Raw genomic sequence first — 21,984 nt, 5'->3', positions numbered from 1 at the left:
AGTTTCAATTAATAACTAGCAAAACACATTCCAGTTTGGCCACTAAAATATTTCAAAAGACATAACCTCTGTGAGAGGATGAATGACTGCAAAAATGCATTAGAGGACATGTACAGATACAGGCTTACATTACATACTTACAGAAAGTTGATAGTTGACATAGGGGAGACACTTAGGTCAGATAATTAGTATCTGTCATTTCATTTTTATCAGACATGACAAATGTCTTAAATATTACAGAATTAAGTTACATGGGGGAGACAACAATCTTAATGCTCACCTACAACTTAGCCCTAAGGTTTGGTCCCCATCTCTGGGTCAATCATGGACATAAGAAAGACTGGCAGCCAACACGGCCTAGGAAGGCAATGTGGCTTCCCCAGGGGATGGATTTCACTGTCAGGACACAGGGGTTGGTAACCATGGCCCTCTGTTTACTTCATGGATAAGGACTTTCCTCTTTTTCTATGTTCCAGAAGGAGAGAAATGTTACTATGATTCCCTCTACACTTTTGTTTATTACTTCTTTAGGATTTTATTTTTGTGAATTTCCAATGTATTTACATTCACACAATTGTGTACCATAGATCTTCCATATTTATTTCACACATCACTAAATGAAATCACTAAATATGATCAAATGATTTCAGGATGTTCTCATGATTGATTTGTAAGGTTTGTATCTGTGACTTTACTTGATAAAAGTACTACAAACTATTTGATGAATCATAAACATATATAATCTCAAATGATTATAGCAAACAACTTGAATTATACTCATTTATAAAAGATGCATTTTTAAACATTGTACATTTTATGAAGAATAAATAGAAATGATGGTGTGAATTAAAACAAAAATTATTTTATAAGTTGAAGTACCCAGGACCCAATAAGGTGACATTAGAGTAAGCAGTATAAATTCTGAAGCACAGCTATGAAGAGCATGATCTCTAATTAAGAAGCTCAAACAGGGAAATTAGAATAATACTGAAAATCATCTTCATTATTTCCCTGAGAACAACTGTCTTTGCATTACTCTCCTCACAGCTTCCTTTACCTGTTTGTTCCTGAGACTGTAGATAAGAGGATTCAGGAAGGGAGGAACCATGGTGTAAAAGGCAGAGAGAACCATGTTCTGGAGGGTGTCAGAGGTTGATGAGGACCTCAGGTACACACCTGCGCCAGAACTGAGGAAGATGGACACCACGAGGATGTGAGGGGTGCAGGTGGAGAAGGCCTTCCCTGATTCGGGAAATTTCAGCACAGCAGAAAATATGCGAATGTATGACATGGCAATAAGAGTAAAGCAACCACCACCAATTGCCACAGCAGAGACAAAAAGAAGGACCATGTTGCTGGTGGTGTCAGAGCAGGACAGCCTCAGCAGAGAGGGGACATCACAGAAGAACTGGTGGACCACGTTTGACTGACAGAAGGACAGCCAGAATGTGTTTCCAGTGTGCATACCTGCATACAGCAGACCACTGACCAGGGTGGCCAGGGTCATGTGGACACAAATCTGAGGATTCATGATGAGTGGGTACTGGAGGGGCTGGCAGATGGCCACATAGCGATCCCAGGCCATGATGGTGAGAAACAGAAGTTCAACACATGCACAAAAAAGGACCAAGAAGATCTGGGTTGCACAGCCAGCCACTGAAATGGCTCTGTTGCCAGTGAGAGAGTTGACACAAGCATTGGGAACAGTGATGGAAATATAGAACATATCCAAAATGGACAGGTTCCTGAGGAAGAAGTACATGGATGTGTGCAGGTTCTGGTCAGCAGTGGTGACAGTGACGATGAGAAGATTCCCTAACAAGGTGCCCAGGTAGGTCATTGAGAATATTGTGAAATAGAGGAAACTCAGATCCCAGCCATCAGGAGAGCCCAGGAGGAGAAATTCAGTTACCATGGTGGCATTGGCCATTTACTGGAAATTCAGGTTGACTGGGATGATAAAGAGATAAAAGTGGAAAGAAAACAGATTTAATGCAATTACTTTATATATTCATATGCACCATTTTTTCTTGTATTTTGCAGTTAGATTCCCTGCAGAGGAAGGTCACTCTTGGTTTTCTGATATGTTTACTCATTTCTGAGCAGAGTGCACCTCCTAGTTCAGGTGTGGAGGTCTGCAGCCCAGGGTCTGGGTGTGACCTGTAGGGCTTGTGTTCCGCTCCTCCTCATCAGGCCTCCCCTGACCTCCTGATACTCCATGCAGAGCATGTGACAATGTTTTTTTTTTTAATTTTTTTAATGATCAGTAATATAGTTATCTACATTCTCTTCCATGAAAACAATTTCAACATTATTTTGCCATTTTTCCACACTAAATAATTCAAAGTATGATTAATAATTCCAATTGTAATTAATTTTCTAATATTTTTACATGGGAAACTCTTCATAATGTAGAAGTATTTATCTCCATGAACATGAAAAAATTTTACTGATGAGGAAAGAATCTCAAGTATTCATAGTTTCCCATTCCAGGGCTGCAGGACCAGTGCTGTGGTAAACTGAGGTGGTGTGAGTGCACTTGGACTCTTCTGCAGTCCCCCACTCTCCCTGCTGCTCCCCAAGATGGGGGGTACTGTATGCAGGCCACACAATCTCAGATAGGGATCTGGTCCTGTTCCCACTGGGGCTCTCTTTTTCTCTCCAACACATCAGTGTGAGGTTTAAAGCTACAGATTCCAGCCCAGCTGACATTCTCCTAAACTTTTATTTTTTACCTTAATGTGTTTTTACTCTGTGTTCAGCACTATGAAGTTGAAGATTCCTTGGTCTACATAATAATTTGTCATTTTCTTGTTGACACCTTCCATTTTAATCCTTTCCTCCAAATTTCATGATTATACAAAGTGATCCTGGCTGTATACCCTAAAAGGAAGATTTTGCTCATATTTATAGCACTTATGAAGCAGTTCAGACTGTTCAATCCCAAATCAGCAAAACTGTCATTTCTTCAGCCCTCTGAAAATCTAGGTCCACCTCAGCATCTTGCCAGGTTAACCACACTCATCCTTAGAAAAGTGATTTTCCTCATGAGTTTGTCTGGACTTTACTTAAATTTTTTGTGTCCCCCATGGACTGGGGTTTGTGTCCTGACACAGGTAGGTTGGTGTTAATTTCACAGTTAATTTCAAGGACCCCATACACAGTCTAACTTCAATCTCTTGCTTGCCTTATTCCCCATTTCTCCATGACACAAGCCTGAATCTCACACCTCAGTAACACCCTTGTTCACACCGTGCCCTAGAACTTGCTGACAGAGGCCCTTTTCTACTGTGACATAATGATTCCATTTTTCCCATTACTATGTACTGAGCTTTAAAGGATGCTCAAATGCAACTTTTCCTCAGAAACCCTCTTGTAGCTTCTAATTATTCTTCTATTTCTCTGTAGTGTTAGAAATCAACATGTTATTCTACCTTTCAGTAAATAAGTATTGTATTTATCCCTGGAAATGCTTTTGCAAATTCCTTGATTTTTGACCATGTATTCCTTCATGTTTTTATTCTCATAATAGCAAGTGCATGACATCATGCATAGTAGTTAATAAAAAATGCAATATAGCATAACCAACTAACTGTTAACATGAACTAAGTTTTTATTTGACTTATTTACAAACAAGTAACTCCTAAATTGGTGAAGCCCTTTCTTCACATCTGTAAGAAATACAGTGTTCCTTCTTTTGAAATAACTCACACTTGCCTGTGGGCATAACATAATATCTTTTCAAATTAGGTAATCTTTCCACAAATATTTACTAATGATTCATAACATGGCAAAATCTGCTCCGGATACTGGTTTTAGTAAAAGGGGTAAATTATCATCTTTAAAACATAATTTGAGTATTGTGAAGGAAAAATAAAATGGTACATATGTAAAAAGTCAAATAAACATGAAGAATTTTGAAAGTGATATATGATGAGACTATTCAGTTTTCTTTATGGAAATCTGCCAGGTTTTTCACCTTCTATCCTAGATTCTGGGATCTTCAGGAGTTTTTGTTGATCATCGCAGAACATCTTGTCACATACAGATAGAACATAAACTTGGGTTTAAATCTAGAAGTTGCATAGAACTATAGAGACATTTTCTTTTTAAAAAAAAGTTTTAATTTTCTGTGTGTGTGGTGCTGAGTGTTGAACTCAGAGTCTGGTGCATTCGAGGCCAGCACTCCATCAACTGTCGTATGTCCCCAGTGCTCTTTCTTTATTATGGTTTTTAACACTAAAGCACTTACTGCTTTTCTTTCTCCAACAGAACTTAGAAAATTCTCCACAACTAGTTTGAATTATAGGAACTTACTTCATGTCCTCTTTTCCTTGTGAGATTTAGGTATAGTTTGATAAATTCATCTCAATTCAACTTTCTTTTTTCATATGCCAGTCAATATAGGGAAACTTCCAATTATGGAGAACTGATGCAAAGTCATGTATAAATACAATAAGATAAATGTACAAAGCACCATCTATTTTATACAAAGGGCCTGAGAAAATTTCAGTAGATTCTAAATATATGGTGATTTTTGAAGCTGGATTTTTTTAAAAAAAATATGGCTTAGATTGCATAGGTTGAATTTAAAATTTTAGTATGGTTCAGTATGACATCCTCATTTAAGAGGCAAAAAATACCCATAGATGATTCCCTCTTAAAGACAATAAGATGAAGGTATAAATAACAGAAAGGGTTGGTAAAAGTGAGAGTCAGGACAATGTGTGTAAGGAGAATCTAGCATGTTTTAACTCCAGGAACATGAAGAGACACTGCCCAGGTGCTTTCTCTGGAAGTGAAAAGCCAGGAGTTTTTCTTTTTTGTATTTCTCTTGATAGTGTTTCAAATAATTAAATATATGATAAATAGATCATTTCAAAGCTGCTAAAAATTTTTGGTTTGAAAGATTCAAGAATTAATTATTTCTAAATTACATTTTCCTTATTAGGAAATTGATTAGTGTCTTTGATAAGCCATTGAGGAATGCTGAGGTATATATAATCTGAAAATTGAAATATGCTTCCAAATGTTGCACAACTTGAAATTTATATTGATACCACTAGACACACACACTCTTAGAGTCATACTTAATATATACTCAGTAAAAAAATGTTAAGAATACAATTGAAAATTTGGGCACAGTGACACATGCTTGTAATCCAGCAGCTCAGGAGGCTGAGAGAGGAGGACGGTAAACTCAAAGCTAGCCTCCCAACTTGTCAAGACTGTGTCTCAGAATAAATAATCAAAAGGGCTGGGATGTGGCTCAGTGGTTAAGCACCCCTGGGTTCAATCCCTGAAACCCCAAAACAAAAAGTAACAAAATGAATAAGTGAAAAAATGTATTTGTGATAGAAAGAAAGGGGTGAGATTAATGTTCAAACTATTCCAATGAAAATTGTGTTCTACATTAAATATCTTATTCCCCACAGTTATTTACATATGTGCATGTTTATCAGTTGTATAAAAACATTCCTATCTACCTACCTATCCTATACCATATTTTGCATTTTGTGTTTGTGTCTTAATGTGAATGTGTTTATTTTTCTCTGGAATTTTACAAGTATGCTATAAGGAATAGTAATCTGAAGAGGAGAATTTTAAACTATCCAGAATCAGCATGAAGAATTTTCCCACACTATACTTGCATACATTGTGCAGACCTCCCAAGGGTCCCTGTGTTCCTATTGCAGCAGTGGCAATCACCCCCAAAACCATAGTGCACTTTTAAGGTCTCTCCATGCTTGCTGTGTTCGTCTCAGAATTAAACCTTTTCCTGGACTAGCTGACTCTTTGGATGACACTGTAATTTGCTGAACAGAATAAAAGTGAAGCTCAGATGCAATTAAACTCTAACTGCTTCTTACTCACTCCTGAGTGTCACTTGTTGCCAACATGGAACAGAACCGTGTCTCCCCTTGCTTCTCCCATTAATGGTGTCTGCAGCCAGGGTGAATCTGTCCAGTCAGCACAGTGCTATGTAGGATGTGGGGAGCTCAGTCACTTCTGCTTTATGTGAACCTGGGGGCTGGCCAGTTGGAGTGGGGCCCCCAGGAGCACAGAGATCAACCTGCAGAGACAGCAGGAGACCTGCGCACACCCCCAGGCAGCAGCTCCTCCAGAGCCCAGGAGAGAGGACTTGGCCATGTGCCAGCATGGACAGTGGAACTGCTCTGCTGCACATGGCTGTAAGTCATTACTGAGAAGTGAGTAACACTGAAAAGATTGATGGTTCTCCCGTGTGTTTTCATCTCTGTCCCCCTTTCCTCATTATGAATTAAGGGTGTTGGTATGGATCAGGTAACATCAAGGCTGGTGAGCAACTCTCAGTCACTCACCAACTTGTAAGTGGGAAACAGTTCACACTGTAGTTCAGCAGAAAAATTTCTTATCATTGACATGAAATTCACATGACATAAAGTTCACCTTTATGACAGTTCATGGTTATAAATGTAGTGATATTTACTACATTACCAAGTTGTAGAACATCCAACTACAACTTGTTCCCAGATACATTTATTGCTTCAGATGAACCATCTAATCTGTTACACATGGTCTTACAGACACTAGAAAACTCTAGTTATATTCTGTACCTCTGAAATTATATAATTGTGAAATTTCATGTAAATAAAATCATTCAATTATGTTCTGGCTTGACTTTCCCTAACTTTTTCAAAATCAGTCCACCCTGTACAGGCATAGTTTGTACATTCCTTAGGATGAGGGACATTCTGTAATGTGTACATTCCACAGATCTTTAAATCAGCATGTCCATCTGTGAACTTATTTCTCCTCAGTCTGGTAATATAATGTGATTGATTTATTGTGTATCATAAGTTTAGCCATTTGGTCATCTCTGGTATACACTCTGCACTCTATGTGATTATGATGAAGAACTGTGTCAGATTTGCCTGGCTGTGACCAAAATACCTGGTTAAAAAACAAACAAACAAAAAGAACACACCCACAATAAACAAAACCAACCCAGGTTTGGGAAAGCATATTTTGTCTCAGGGGTTCAGAGTTTTAGTCTATTTTTGGCCAATTTCATGACTTTGTGCCCATGGTGAGGGCACATTGAGTACCAACACAGCAGAGGGAAGATGCTCAGAAAATGGCTCCAGGAAAGCAAAGACAGGAAAGGATAATGAGGGTTAGATTAGGGTTAGACAAAAGCTATCAGGAATAGAAGAAAGCTGTCAGGGATTAATCCCAGTGGGCCACTTTCTCCAGCAATGTCCCAAATGCCTAAATCTACTACCCAGTCAATACATTCAAATTAAGGTGGATTGATTAGGTTGCTGCTCTCATAATCTTATCATTCTACCTTTGAAAATTCCTGCCTCAATCCAGGAACTTTTTGAGACACCTCACATCCCATCCATAATGTTTCAACCCAAGACCTTCAAAAGTCATGTCCATTTCACATTGCAAAATGAATTTAGCCCATCTCCAAATGTCTGTTTGTCTAAACAACTCCAGCTTTATCCTAAAGTTTGAGCCAAAAATATCACCTAAATCTGAAGGTGAAATCTTGGTTGTGAGCCCCCATAAAAATCAAAAGCAAGTTACATGCATCAATATCCACTGTAGAACATAAACCTTCTTTTTCCAAAAGGACTTAGTAGGGTTGTGGAAAGAATGGGTGGGGTAGAGGAAATACAAAACCAGCCGAGAAAACAACTCCATCTGTAATTCCTCATGTAGTAGCTAGGACTCTTGACTTAAGACAATATTTCCAAAATGTCTGGTAATTCCTGCCCTTTGGTCTTTCCAGTTGCAGAGCACAGGGTCTCTCTTTGCCTTTTCTTGGCAGAGAGTTTATGCTATTGGTAACTTGGGATTCCATGCCATCTTTGGCTTCACATTTACAGCTTCACCTATTCACCCTGTCAGGGGGAGCTTGCAGGGCCTCAGACTATGCTACAGTTTACTTGGGTTACCAAGCCTTTCTTTGAATTGATGGTGGAAGGCATTAATTTGAGCACCCTGCATTCCTGCATAACTGGCACAATGTAAATGATGCTAAAGTCTAATGCCTCCTCACACCATAGTTGGGTGCCCAAAATTATTACAATGGTGGATTCTGAATGTCTTCCTTGCTTAGCCTGGTAAAACAACTTTTTGTGCCCTCTGTGCAAACAGGGTGGCCACAAGACACTTCTCAAGGGAATATTCCTTTCTACATTCTTGAGTGTGCAACAGGTATGGTCCTACAAATTTATTAGATGCTCTCAGCTCCTTTCCTATTGAAGAGGTATGAAATACTTCACATCTCTTTAGGGCCTGCAGTCAGTTTACACCCACTCAGTTTTTCGATCCAACTTTTAAAATGATGTCTTTAAAATTCTGATCAAATCTAGCTTTTAACTCTACTGATACAAACAGTGATTCCTTGCATTTGATATAATATTCTAAAGTCATTGATATAAGTATTCTAAAGGATTTATGAAGGTGGAAAAAGTCAGATGGTTCTGGCATAACTCTCAGTTGTGAATATTATCTTAAAAGTCTCTATAGAATAAGTTACTACATTGCCTTGTTGATTGCTAAACTTTCATTATACTTCTAACTCTATACTGGGCTCAGGCTCAGTCTTCTGCAACTTTCATCCCACAGACACTGACACTCATAACCATGGGAGATGGTGATGTGCATCAGTTTTGTGATTGTCTCATGGTGGTGGTGTGCTGCTTGCACTGGGAACTCCCTGAGCAAATACACAGTTGAAGATCCCCCTGTTGCTAGGGTGACACTCTGCCTATGAAAAATCAGGGCAAAGGCTCAGAGTTATCAGTCTGAACCTTGAAACTGAGATAATATCTCCCAGGGATAGGGGATTCTGAGCATAGATAACAAGAACCACAATGTCTCATCGGTGCTGGGAGCCTCACACCTGCCTGCTTTGTTGACACTTTCTCACAAATAACCTTTGGATGATAAAACCTATAAAATAAATGTGCTGAGCCAGCTCGGGGTCACTAATCTCAACCAGAAATGAGTGTCCCACCTGATCCTGGCATTCTCTCTAAAGGTTTTTGTGTGTTTTTAAAAAATCTCTGGTCATCCCTGTCTGGTATCTGAATTAATGGCCATGGAGGTGGCAGCACATAGTCACACAAAAGGCTCTAACAAGTACTCTTAAATATTGTGTCCTTATTAGAGTAAACCTAATATTTTATGAAAACTGGCTAAATAAATAGACCTAATATTTCAGATAAGTTGGCTATCCAAAATATATCTGTGACATAATGATATTACTATAAAAATATGCTCCTTGGCTCATGACTAATACTCAAAGTAAATTTTTTTTACCAACTTCTGCATATATTCCATACCACACCAATTGATGGGACTTTGCATTATTTCACACACAATGTGAGCTATAATAAAGTCCTTTTGTCAAAATTTCTTTCTTCATCTCCTTTGACTCAAGGTTTTTCAAATAAAATATAAGATAATTATCCAAAAATGTACCCCATAGGATGCGTCTCAATAGGACTGGTGGTTGCAATTCAATTTCTTTTCAACTTTATCTGCTAAATTTAAACTTCATTTATGTGGCCACCTCAACTCATGAGAAACACATAAATTTAGATTCAGGAAGCCATAGTTGAAGAGGAAATGAATGTAAAGGTGGAGTTTGCAGAATTTATCTGGGGTTCTCCAAAGGTCTTTTCCTCTAGCAGAAAACATTGGAGCAGTGAGATCCAGAAGATGTGGACATAGTGTGTTGGTGGAGCCTCAACTCTGGTGGATCATATCAGAGGATGTCAAGCCTTCCCGCATCAGGCAGCACTGAGGTGCTCGTTGGCTCCTACTGCAAGTATTCCCTTGTCTGAAAATTTAAGAAATGCCTTTATTAATCAGTAACATACATATAGGCTTTTATATTGTCCTAGGTAATAAATTCATTTTTATTTTTAATCCACATTTTCCTATTAGTGTTTTGGTGACCAAAATTGATTGTTTAGAATTTGGAATTGAATACACTGATTGATTTTTGGTATAAATATTTTATTCTCATTTTTTTATATCATTACTCCTAGGTAACTTGATATTGAGCCTATGTCAGTCATAATTAACGATTAACAAAGCACATGCCAATGAGGACACTAAAATATTTGGAGTGAAATAACTCATGTGAGATTATGAGCTGTCACAAACTGGGCACAGGGGTGCACACCTGCAATCCTATACATGAGGAGGCTGATGAACAATGATCACAGGTTTGAAGCACCCTCTGAAACTCCTGGAGTCCCTAAGCAACTTAGCAACACCCTATTTTCTGTGATACATTTTGGCACATTAGAAAGAAATCACTGTGTGAGTCTTGAAGTAGGACACTAAGTTTATTAGATGGAGGGTAGGAATGGCAGATAGAAAGGCAGCTCTGCATCCTTCAACCTTTTGCAGAAGGTAGGGTACATTTTTATAGCCCGAAAGTACAAGCTATCAGTAAGTCAAAACCATAGTAACATGGGGAGTGAGTCAGAATTACCCAGTTTAGGGTACAGTACACAGCCCAAGAAAAATATGAACTAAAATGAGAACAACTTACATATGTATTTCCTAATAATATGCTGTGAAAGAATAATTGAAATTTTTTAGTCTTATTTGTTGTCACACAGGCTGTGCTTGGCAGGAGGTGGGTCACATAAGCAAGTTTTCTCATGTGAGAAGCATTTTTCATATGCAATGGAGTCTCAGGGTAAAATGGAGTTTGTCTGGTCACAGCATGTATAGTTTGTCCCACAATAAAAACAGAAAAAAGTCTAGGATGCAACCTAGGTTCATTCCTGCTGAGCACAACAACAGCAACAACAACCAAAATGATGGCCAGAAATGCATCTAGAGGTTTACTTTACAAATTCCAAAAAACTGAGAGAAATTTTCAAGTTTACATGGGTCAGACAGTAAGGCTAGACAATTCCTGGCCACTTTTTCATAATGATCAGGTATTACTCATTACCATAGTTATTATAGAAGTAAGATGTGTTGGAGGAAAACCCTTAGAAAAATTACCTGCAACTCAGCCCCGAGTTTGTGTCCCCCATACTAGACCATCATAGACACAATAAAAGATTGGCAGCCATAACAGCCAGGGGAGCCCAAGGTGCTCTTCCCCAGTGGATGGATTTTACTATTGGTTCATAATGGATGTAACATTTGCTCTGTCTTTTCTTAATGGAAAAGGAGTATCTTCCTTTTTTTATATAAGTTAAATGGAAAAAAGTATCATTGTGGTTCTCTCTACATTTTTTATTACAAAGTTTTAAGGATTTGATTTATATATATTTTCAAAGTAATTAAATTGACACAATTTTGTATCACAGTTTGGCAGCAGATTATGTGACTGTACATTATCTTCATGTTTTATTTGTAAATATTTCCTCTGAGACAGAAATTGATGAAACTTTAATATATATCACCAGAAATTTTTTCAGAAAATATATTGGATCAATTTCATATACTAAAACGGATTGATAAAATTAAACTTTTATGAAGGATCTGTGGCAATAATAAGGTAAATTAAAAATATATGCTATAAAATAACTGAGATTTTAGTGAGGTGATAATAGGGTAGGCAAGGTAGAAGAGCATTTGATCTCATTTAACTCCACTCAATAAAATGAGGATAATGCTGAAAAAGCATCTTTATCATTTCCCTGAGAACAACTGTCTTTGCATCACTCTCTCACAGTTTCCTTTACCTGTTTGTACCTGAGACTTTATGTAAGATGCTTTAAGAAGAGAGAAACACTGGTGTCAAAGGCAGAGAACTGTGTCCTGGACTGTGTCAGAGGTCACTGAAGGCTATCTTTAGACAAATATGATGGGACTGAGGAAAACTGAAAACACGAAGATGTGAGGGGTGCAGGTGGAGCAGGCCTCCCTGACTCTCTGGGGGGAAATTTCCGTACAGTAGAAAATATGAGAATATATGACATGGCAATAAAAGTAAAGCAACCACCACCAACTGCCATAGCAGAGACAAAAAGAAGGACCATGTTGCTGGTGGTGTTAGAGCAGGAGAGCCACAGCAGAGAGGGGACATCACAGAAGAACTGAGGGACCACATTTGATGGCAGAAGGACAGCCGGAATATGTTCCCAGTGTACACACCTGCATACAGCAGACAACTGAGCAGGGAAGCCAGGGTCCATGAGGACACAAATCTGAGGGTTCATAATAAGGGGGTACTGGAGGGGCTGGCAGATGGCCACCTAGCAGACCCAGGCCATGATGGTGAGAAACAGAAGTTCAACACAAGCACAGAAAATGACCAAGAAGATTGTGTTGCTCAGCCAGGCACTGAAATGGCCCTGTTGCCAGTGAGAGAGTTGACACAGGCATTGGGGACAGTGATGGAAATTTTTTCCCTAACAAGGTACCCAGGTAGGTCTGTGGGAATAATGTGAAATAAAGAAAACTCAGATTACAGCTATCAGGAGAGCCCTGTGGGAGAAATTCAGTAACCATGGTGGCATTCGATATTTAGTGGAAATTCTGGTTGTCTGTGAAGATAAAGAGAGAAGAAAGAGGAAGCAAAATTATGATTAACACCAGTACTTGGGCCTGGGTCTGTAGTTCAGTGGTAGAGCACTTGAATAGAACGTGTGAGCCACTGGGATCGAATCTTAGCACTGCATATAAATAAAATAATAAATAATATATAAATGTTCATAGACAACTGAAACATATTTGAAAAATAAAACAGTTAGTTTACACATTCATGTCCAACATGTTTTCTTGTACTTTTCAGTAGCTTTCCCTGCAGAGGAAGGTACTCTTGGTTTTCTGATGTGTTTACTCATTTCTGAGCAGAGTGCACCTCCCAGTTCAGGTGTGGAGGTCTGCAGCCCAGGGTCTGGGCCTGATCTGAAGAAATTGTCTTCAGATCCCCATCAGGCCTCGATGACCTCCTGAGACTCCATGCAGAGCACTCCAGGATTGCCCCCCTCCTCTTCCCCATGAACATGGTGTCACCATGCATTCCTTTTGTTCTCAATTTTCATCACCTCCATTTTATTTCATTAATATAATTGTGCAAGTTATTTTCTCATTTTTCCACATGTAATAATTCTAATCATGTTTGTTTTATAATTTTTTTAGGTAGGAAATGATTCATAATTTTGGAGTATTTATTCTCATGAACAAAAATAAAGTTCTCATGAGGAAAGTTCTCCACCACATTTTCCCATTCAAAGCTCACAGGTCTGGTGTTACAGTAAACTGAAGTGACCTGACTGCACCTGGCTTTTCTGCAGTCCTCTACTCTCCCTGCTGCTCCCCAGGACATGAGTGGTGCTGTCTCATGGTCACACACCATCAGACAGGCACCTGTTCCTGTTCGCACTGGGGCTCTCTTTTCTTCTCCAACAGATCAGAGTAAGGTCTTCAAAGACTCCTGCTGACATTCTCCTAAACTTCTACTTTTACCCTGTTGTGTTTTTATTTCATGTTCAGCACCATGAAGTTAAAGATTCCTTTGTCTAAAAATTAATTTGCCTTAGTCTTGGCACCTTATATTATATTTCTTTCTTCCTTTTTATTTTAAATAGCTTTATTTTATTTATTCAATTTATTTATTTGTTTATTCAATGTATTTGTTCAATTTGTTTATTTATTTCAATATCTTTATTTTGTTTATTTTTTTTATGTGTTGCTGAGGATTAAACCCAATTCCTCACATGTGCGAGGCAAGCACTCTGCCACTGAGCCACAACCCAGGTCTATATTGTTTCTTCACAATTTCATAATCATACAAAAATACTGACTGAATACAATGAAAGGAAGATTTCACTTATAGTTCAACACTTCTGTAACAGCTCAGACCACTTCAATCCCAGGTCACCTCCATCATCATCTCCTCAGGCCTCTGCTATCCTGGGTCCTCCTCAGCACCTTGACAGGTTAAACACACTCACCCTTAGTAAAGTGACCTTCCTGATAAGCCTGCCTGGGCTTCTCTGGAAATGTGTGTGTCTCCCGGGATAGATGTTGCATGGCCAGACACAGGTAGGGTGCTGCTCTTGCACACTGTGGGTGAAGTTCAAGGGATCCTACTCAGCCTATGAAGTAGGACAAAATATATAATCTTGAAAAGGACACACAGTGATAAAGATAAGAAACCATAGCAGAACATTCAAGAAACATGAGATAGCATAAAAAGACCAAATTTAATAGTAATTGGGATTGAAGATGCATAGAGTTCCAAACCAAAGGAATAAATGATCTATTTAATGAAATAATGTTAGAAAGCTTTCCAAACATGAAGAATGAATTGGAAATCAAAATTCAAGAAGCCTACAGAATGCCAAATGTACAAAATCACAAAAGATCCACACCAAGTCACATTATAATAAAAATTCCCAACACACAGATTAAGGAGAGAATTTTAAAAGCCATGAGAATCAGATTACATATAGGGGGAAACCATTTAGGATAACTGCAGATTTTTTAACAGAGACCCTAAACGCTAGAAAATCCTGGAACAACATATATCAAGCTCTTAAAGAAAATGGATGTCAACGAAGAATCTTGTATCCAGCAATATTAAGCTTTATATTTGATGAAGAAATAAAAACTTTCCATGATAAACAAAAATTAAAAGAATTTATAGTTAGAAAACTGGCCTACAAGATATCCTTCGAAACATTTTCCATGAAGAGGAAACAAACAAACAAACAAACAAACAAAAAAAAACCAATGAAATCAGCAGAGGGAGATACTACCCTAAAGGAAAAACTAATTGAAGAAGAAAATCAAGTCAAGTTAAATTAAAAAAAAAAAAAACAGATAAAGATGGCTGGGAATACAAAACATGTCTCAATAATAACCCTGAATGTCAATGGCTTAAACTCACCAATCAAAAGACATAGGCTAGAAAACTGGATTTAAAAAAAAAACCAACAATATGCTGCCTCTATGAGACTCATCTGATAGAAAAAGACATCCACAGACTGAAGATGAAAGGTTGGGAAAAATCATACCACTCAAATGGACTGCGGAAGCAAGCAGGGGTTTCTATCCTCATATCAAATAAAGCAGACTTCAAGCTTCAAAGTTAATCAAAAGGGAAAAAGATGGAAATTACTTACTGCTCAAGTGAACCATACCAACAAGCCATAACAATCATAAATATATATTCCCCAAACAATGGAGCAGCTATGTTCCTCAAACAAATTTTTCTCGAATTCAAGAGTCAAATTGACTGAAACATGATAATCTTGGGCAACTGTAACACACCTCTCTCATACCTGGATAGATCTTCCAAACAAAAAATGAATAAAAAACTATAGATCTCAATAATACAATTAATAACTTTGACTTAAGTGATATATATAGAATATTTCAACCTGCATCAAGTGGATAAACCTTCTTCTCAGCAGCACATGGATGCTTCTCTAAAATAGACCAAATAATATGCCACAAAGCAACTCTTAGCAAATACAAAAGTGTAGAGATACTACCCTGCATTTTATCAGATCATAATGGAATGAAATTGGAAATCAATGACAAAATAAAAATTCCTACAACACGTGGACTGAACAATATGCTACTGAATGAACAATGGGTTGTTTCCTCCTTGATAGGAGGAAATTTAAAAATTTCTAGAGGTAGATGAGAACATAGACACAACATATTCAAATCTCTGGGAAACTATGAAGGCAGCACTAAGAGGAAAGTTCATTGCAAGGAGTTCATTCCTTAAAAGAAGAAAAAGTCAACAAATGAATGACCTCACACTACATCTCAAAGCCCTAGAAAAAGAAGAACAAATCAACACCAAAAGCAGTAGAAGAGAAGAAATAACCAAAATTAGAGCTGAAATCAATGAAATCAAAGCAAAAGAAACAACTAAAAAAACTGACAAAACAAAAAGTTGGTGCTTTGAAAAAATAAATAAAATTGACAGACCCTTAGTTATGCTAATGAGGAGAAGGAGAGAGAAAACTCAAATTACCAGCATACGTGATGAAAAAGGTAATATCACAACTGATACTACAGAAATACAAAGGATAATTAGAAATTGTTTTGAAAACATATACTCCAATAAAGTAGAAGATATTGAAGGCATTGGCAAATTCCTTAAGTCATACAATCTGCCTAGAATGAACCAGGATGATATACACAATTTGAACAGACCAATATCAAGTGACGAAATGGAAGACACCATCAGAATTCTACTTCCAACCAAGAAAAGCTTAGGACTGCATGGATACATAGCAAAATTCTACAAGACCTTTAAGGAAAAAGTAACACCAATACTCTTCAATTTATTTCACTAAATAGAAAAAAGAGAGAGCACTCCCATACTGATTCTATGATGCCAATATCATCCTGATTACAAAACAAGGCAAAGATACATCATAGAAAGAAAACTGTAGACCAATATCTCTAATGAGCATAGATGCAAACATTTTCAATAAAATTCTGGCAAATAAAATACAAAAACGTGTCAAAAATATTGTACACCAAGATCAAGTGGGAATTCATCCCAGGGATACAATGTTGGTACAACATGTGAAAATCAATAAATGTAATTCATCACATCAATAGACTTAAAGATAAGAATCATATGATCATGTCATTAGATGTAGAAAAAGCATTTGACAAAATACAGCACCCCTTCATGTTCAAAATACCAGGGAAACTAGGGATAACAGGAACATATCCCAACATCATAAAGGCTATCTATGCTAAGCCCCAGGCCAACATCATTCTAAATGGAGAAAATTGAAGGCATTGCCTCTAAAAACTGAAACAAGACAGGGATGCCCTCTTTCACCACTTCTATTTAATATAGTTCTTGAAACATTGGCCAGAGCAATTAGATAGATGAAAACAATTAAAGAGTTACATGGGAAAACAAAAACTCAAATGGGCACTAATTGCTGAAAATATGATTTTATACATAAAAGATCCAAAAAGCTCCACCAGAAAACTTCTAGAACTAGTAAATGAATTCAGCAAAGTAGCAGGATACAAAATCAACACTCATAAATTAAAGGCATTTCTGTATATCAGTGACAAATACTCTGAGAGGGAAGTAAGGAAAACTACCCCATTTACAATAGCCTCAAAAAACAAAAATACTTGGCAATCAATTTAAAGAACAAGGTGAAAGATCTATACAATGAAAACTATAGAACGCTAAAGAAAAAAATCAAAGAAGACCTTATTAGATGGAAAAATCTACCTTGCTCTTAAATAGGCAGAATTAATATTATCAAAATTACCATACTACCAAAAGCACTATACAGATTTAATGAAATTCCAATCAAAATCCCAATGGTATTCCTCATTAGAATAGAAAAAGCAATCATGAAATTCATTTATACAAATAAGAGACCCAGAATAGCTAGAGCAATGCTTAGCAGGAAGAATGAAGCAGGTGGCATTGCTATATCAGACCTTTGACAAAATACAGCCTAAAACTATACTACAGAGCAATAGTAACAAAAACAGCATAGTATTGGCACCAAAACAGATTGGTAGACCAATGGTACAGAATAGAGGACACAGAGACTAACCCACAAAATTAAAACTATATTAGACAAAGGTGCCAAAAACATGCATTAGAGAAAAGATAGCCTCTTCAAAATATGGTGCTGGGAAAACTGAAAATTTGTACACAACACAAAGAAATTAAATCTCTATCTCTCACCATGAAAAAAACTTTAAAAAAGTTCAAAACTTCAACTCAATGTGGATCAAGGACCTAGGAATTAAACCACAGACCCTGCACCTTATAGAAGAATAAGTAGGCCCTAATCTTCATCATGTGGGATTCGGCCCCAAATTCCTTAAGAAGACTCCTATAGTGCAAGAATTAAAACCAAGAAACAATAAATGGGATGGATTCAAACTAAAGAGTTTCTTCTCAGCAAAAGACACAATCTTTGAGGTGAATAGAGAGCCTACATCTTGGGAGCAAATTTTTACCCCTCTTACATCAGATAGAGCACTAATCTCTAGGATATATAAAGAACTCAAAAAGCTAAACACGAAAAAGCAAATAATCTAATTAATAAATGGGCCAAGGACCTGAGCAGACACTTGTCACAAAATGATATACAATTAATGAACACATTTATGAAAAAATGTTCATTACTGCTAGCAATTAGAGAAATGCAAATCAAAACTACTCTAAGATTTCAGCTCTCTCCTTTAATAATGGCAGCTATTATGCATACAAACAACAAGTGTTGGGGAGCATGTGGAGGAAAAGGCACACTCATACATTGATAGTGGGATTGCAAATTGATGCAGCAGATATGGAAAGTAGTGTGGAGATTCCTTGGAAAACTTTGAATGGAACCGCCATTTAACCCAGCTATCCCTCTTTTCAGTCTATACCCACAGGTCTTAAAAATAGCCTACTACAGGGGCACAGTCATATCAATGTTTATAGCAGCACAATTTACAATAGCTAAACTGTGGAACCAGCCTAGATGCCCTTCAGTAGATGAATGTATAAAAAATGGAGCTTATGTACACAATGGAATATAACTCAGCAGTAAACGAGAATAAATTCATGACATTTGCAGATAAATGGAAGGCATTGGAGAAGATAATGGTAAGTGAAGTTAGTCAATTCAAAAAAAAAACAAATGCCGAGTGTTTCCTCTGACATAAGGAGACTGACTCATAGTGGGTAGGGAGGAGAGCATGGGAGGAAAAGAAAAACTTTACATAGGACAGAGGGATGGGAGGGGAAGGGAGGGAGCAGGGTGTTAGCAAGGATGGCGGGATGTGATGGACATCATTATATAAAGTACATGTATGAAGACATGAATTGGCATGAACATACATTATATATAACCAGAGATATGAAAAAATGTGCTCTGTATGTGTAATAAGAATTATAATGCATTCTGCTGTCATTTATGTAAAAAATATAAAATGTGTTCTATATGTGCAGTAGAGATCGTAATGCATTCTGCTGTCATATATAACAAACTAAAATTTTTTTTAAAAAAATAATAAAACACTACCAACAACAAAAACAACAAAATGACTATCACAAATAAAGATAGAGGTTTACATTACAAATTTGAGAAAAGTGAAGAAATGTAAGAGTTGGCATGGCCCAGACACATGTGCCAGACAACTATCGTTTATTTCTCCATGATTATTAGGATAAGTCATTAGCACAACACTACAGGAGTAAGATGTGTGGAAGACAAACCATCAGAAAGCTGACCTCAATTCATAGACATAATCAAAGACTGGCCCCTGTCATGGTCACAGGTTGCTGTTCCCTGTGGAAAGTTGTCAATGTTGGGACACAGGGTGCATTAACCATTGCCACTCTTTACTTCACAGAAAGGAGTCTCTTTTTTTGCCTGGTTCAGATGGAGAAAATGTTACTGTGAAATTCTTTACATTTTGGCTATAACTTCTTTAAGATTTGATTTTTTATATATTTTAAAATAAGTAAATTGACAAATTATGTATCACAGTGTTTACAAGTAGGTTCTACACTATTCTGAATAAAAGCAAATTATATAAGAATAAGCAATCTCCAGATTTGAAAGGTTTTCCTTGGTGACAGTATTTAATATAGGTAATTGACATATGGGATGATTCTTTAAAATATATAACCACAAATGATTTCAGCAAATATATTGAATTATATATAATCATTAAACGATGCATTGATGAAATTACACAATCTATGAAGGAAACCTTGAAATGATATGGTAAGTTACAGAAATATACTTTACAAAATAACTCAGCTTCTAATAATGCAATAGAAAGGTAGACAGACAGAGTAACTTGTAAAGTTCGAATATGAAGAGGATTGTATCCAATTAAGAACCATTATCAATGAAATTAGGATGATGCTGAATGGCATCTTTATAATTTCCCTGACAACAACTGTCTTTGCATTACTCTCCTCACAGCTTCCTTTACCTGTTTGTTTCTGAGACTGTGGAGGAGAGGATTCAGGAAGGGAGGAACTATGGTGTAAAAGGCACACAGAACCATGTCTTGGAGGGTGTCAGAGGTTGCTGAGGACCTCTGGAACACACCTGAGCCAGAACTGAGGAAAATGGACACCACGAGAATGTGAGGGGTGCAGGTGGAGAAGACTTTCCCTGGGGCTCTGATGGGAAATTTCAGCATAGCAGAAAATATGTGAATGTATGACATGGCAATAAAAAGAAAGCAACCACCACAAATGACCACAGCAGAGACAAGAATAAGAAACTTGTTGCTGGTGGTGTCAGAGCAGGAGAACCTCAGCAGAGAGAGGATGTCACAGAAGAACTTATGGACCACATTTGACTGGCAGAAGGACAGCCAGAATGTGTTCCCAGTGTGCACACCTGAATACAGCACACCACTGAGCAGGGAAGCCAAGGTCATTCGGACACAAAACTGAGGGTTCACTGGAGGGGCTGGCAGATGGCCACATAGCAGTCCCAGGCCATGATGGAGAGAATCAAAATCTCTACGTATGCACAAAAAGGACCAAGAAGATCTGTGTTGCACAAGCAGTCACTGAAATGACCCAGTTGATAGTGAGAGAGTTGACAAAGGCATTGGGGACAGTGATGGAAATGAAGCCCATGTCCAATATGGACAGGTTCTTGAGGAAAAAGTACATGGCATATGCAGATTCTGTTCAGCAGTGGTGACCATGATGATGAGAAGGTTCCCTAACAAGATACCCAGGTAGGTCATTGGGAATACTGTGAAATAGAGGAAACTCAGATCCCAGTCCTCAGGAGAGCCCAGGAGGAGAAAGTCAGTTACCATGGTGGCATTGGCCATTTGCTGGAAATTCTGGTTGCCTGGTAAGATAAATAGATGAGAGAGGAAGGAAAAAATAATTAATACAATTATTTTACATATTTATGTCCAAAGTGTTTTCTTGTATTTCGCATTAGCTTTCCCTGCAGAGGAAAGGTCACTCTTCTTTTTCTGATATTTTTAATCATTTTTAAGCATAGTGCATCTCCCAGTGCAGGTGTGGAGGCCTGCAGCCCATGGTCTACGTGTGGCCTTCAGGGCTTGTCTTCACTTTCCCCATCAAGGCTCCTCTGACCTCCTGAGACTCTTAAGCAGAGCACTAGCAAGTATTGGTCACCTTCTCTCCTGTTTGATCACCTGTGTGACAATGCATTCTTTAATGCTCTGTAATTTTATTACCTCATTGTCTTCCATAAATGCATTTTCACCACTTTTTTGGCCTTTGTATCCACACTAAATAATTCAAATTATAATTTATAAATATTTTTGTAAGAATGGTGTCAGAGACTTTATCATCATGAACATGAAAAACTCACACATGCTTAGCCAGACCTGTTTCAGCTCCCCCAGGGGCTATTTTTCTCTCCAGTAGATCAGTGTAAGGACTTTAGAGGCTGACATTCTACTAAACTTCTGCTTTTTACCTTAATATGTTTTTACTCAGTGCTCAGCACCATGAAGTTGAAGATTCCTTTGTTTAGACAATCATTGTTCCTTTTCTTTTTGATACCCCCCCTTATATACCAATCTTCTTAAAGTTATCATAAGTGTACAGAAAGTTACTGACTGCATACCGTACAAGGAATGTTTTGCTCATAGTTATAGCACTCCTGCAGCATCTCAGACTGGTTCAATCCTTTGTCACCAAAATCATTATCTCCTCAGCCCTCTGCAACCTGAGTCCATCTCAGCACCTTGCCAGGTTAACCACACTCACCCTTAGAAAAGAGACCTTCCTGCTGAGCCTGCTTGGGCTCCTCTGAAAATGTATGTGTCCCCCAAAGTCATTGGTGGGTGGCCAGACTCGTGAACATTATTGTTAATTTCACAGTGTGGGTGAAGTTAAGGTGTCCTACTTAATCTACTTGCAATCTTTTGCTAGCCCCATCCCCCATTATTCCCTGACACAAACCTGAACTCACACTTCAGTGACTTCCTTGTTCACACCATACCCTGGAACTTGTTGACAGAGCCCCTTTTCTACCAAGCCAT

General features: G+C 37.8%; 1 protein-coding gene and 1 pseudogene across 1 annotated transcript; both read right to left on the bottom strand.

Annotated features, from left to right (window-relative positions):
- Positions 1-1,003: 1,003 nt before the first annotated feature.
- Positions 1,004-1,930, bottom strand: LOC124093812 (olfactory receptor 14C36-like). Its single transcript, XM_046446356.1, has one exon. The coding sequence runs from the start codon at positions 1,928-1,930 to the stop codon at positions 1,004-1,006; it is 927 nt and encodes a 308-aa protein (XP_046302312.1).
- A 17,942-nt stretch (positions 1,931-19,872) lies between these two features.
- On the bottom strand, positions 19,873-20,793 carry LOC124093811 (olfactory receptor 14C36-like; annotated as a pseudogene).
- Between the last annotated feature and the right edge of the window lie 1,191 nt (positions 20,794-21,984).

Source organism: Marmota monax, unplaced genomic scaffold (assembly GCF_021218885.2).
Source record: "Marmota monax isolate L192 unplaced genomic scaffold, Marmota_monax_Labrador192_F-V1.1 WCK01_AAM20220418_F8-fsc00376, whole genome shotgun sequence".
Classification (NCBI taxonomy): Eukaryota; Metazoa; Chordata; class Mammalia; order Rodentia; family Sciuridae; genus Marmota; species Marmota monax.
This window is presented reverse-complemented; position numbering and strand designations above follow the sequence as displayed.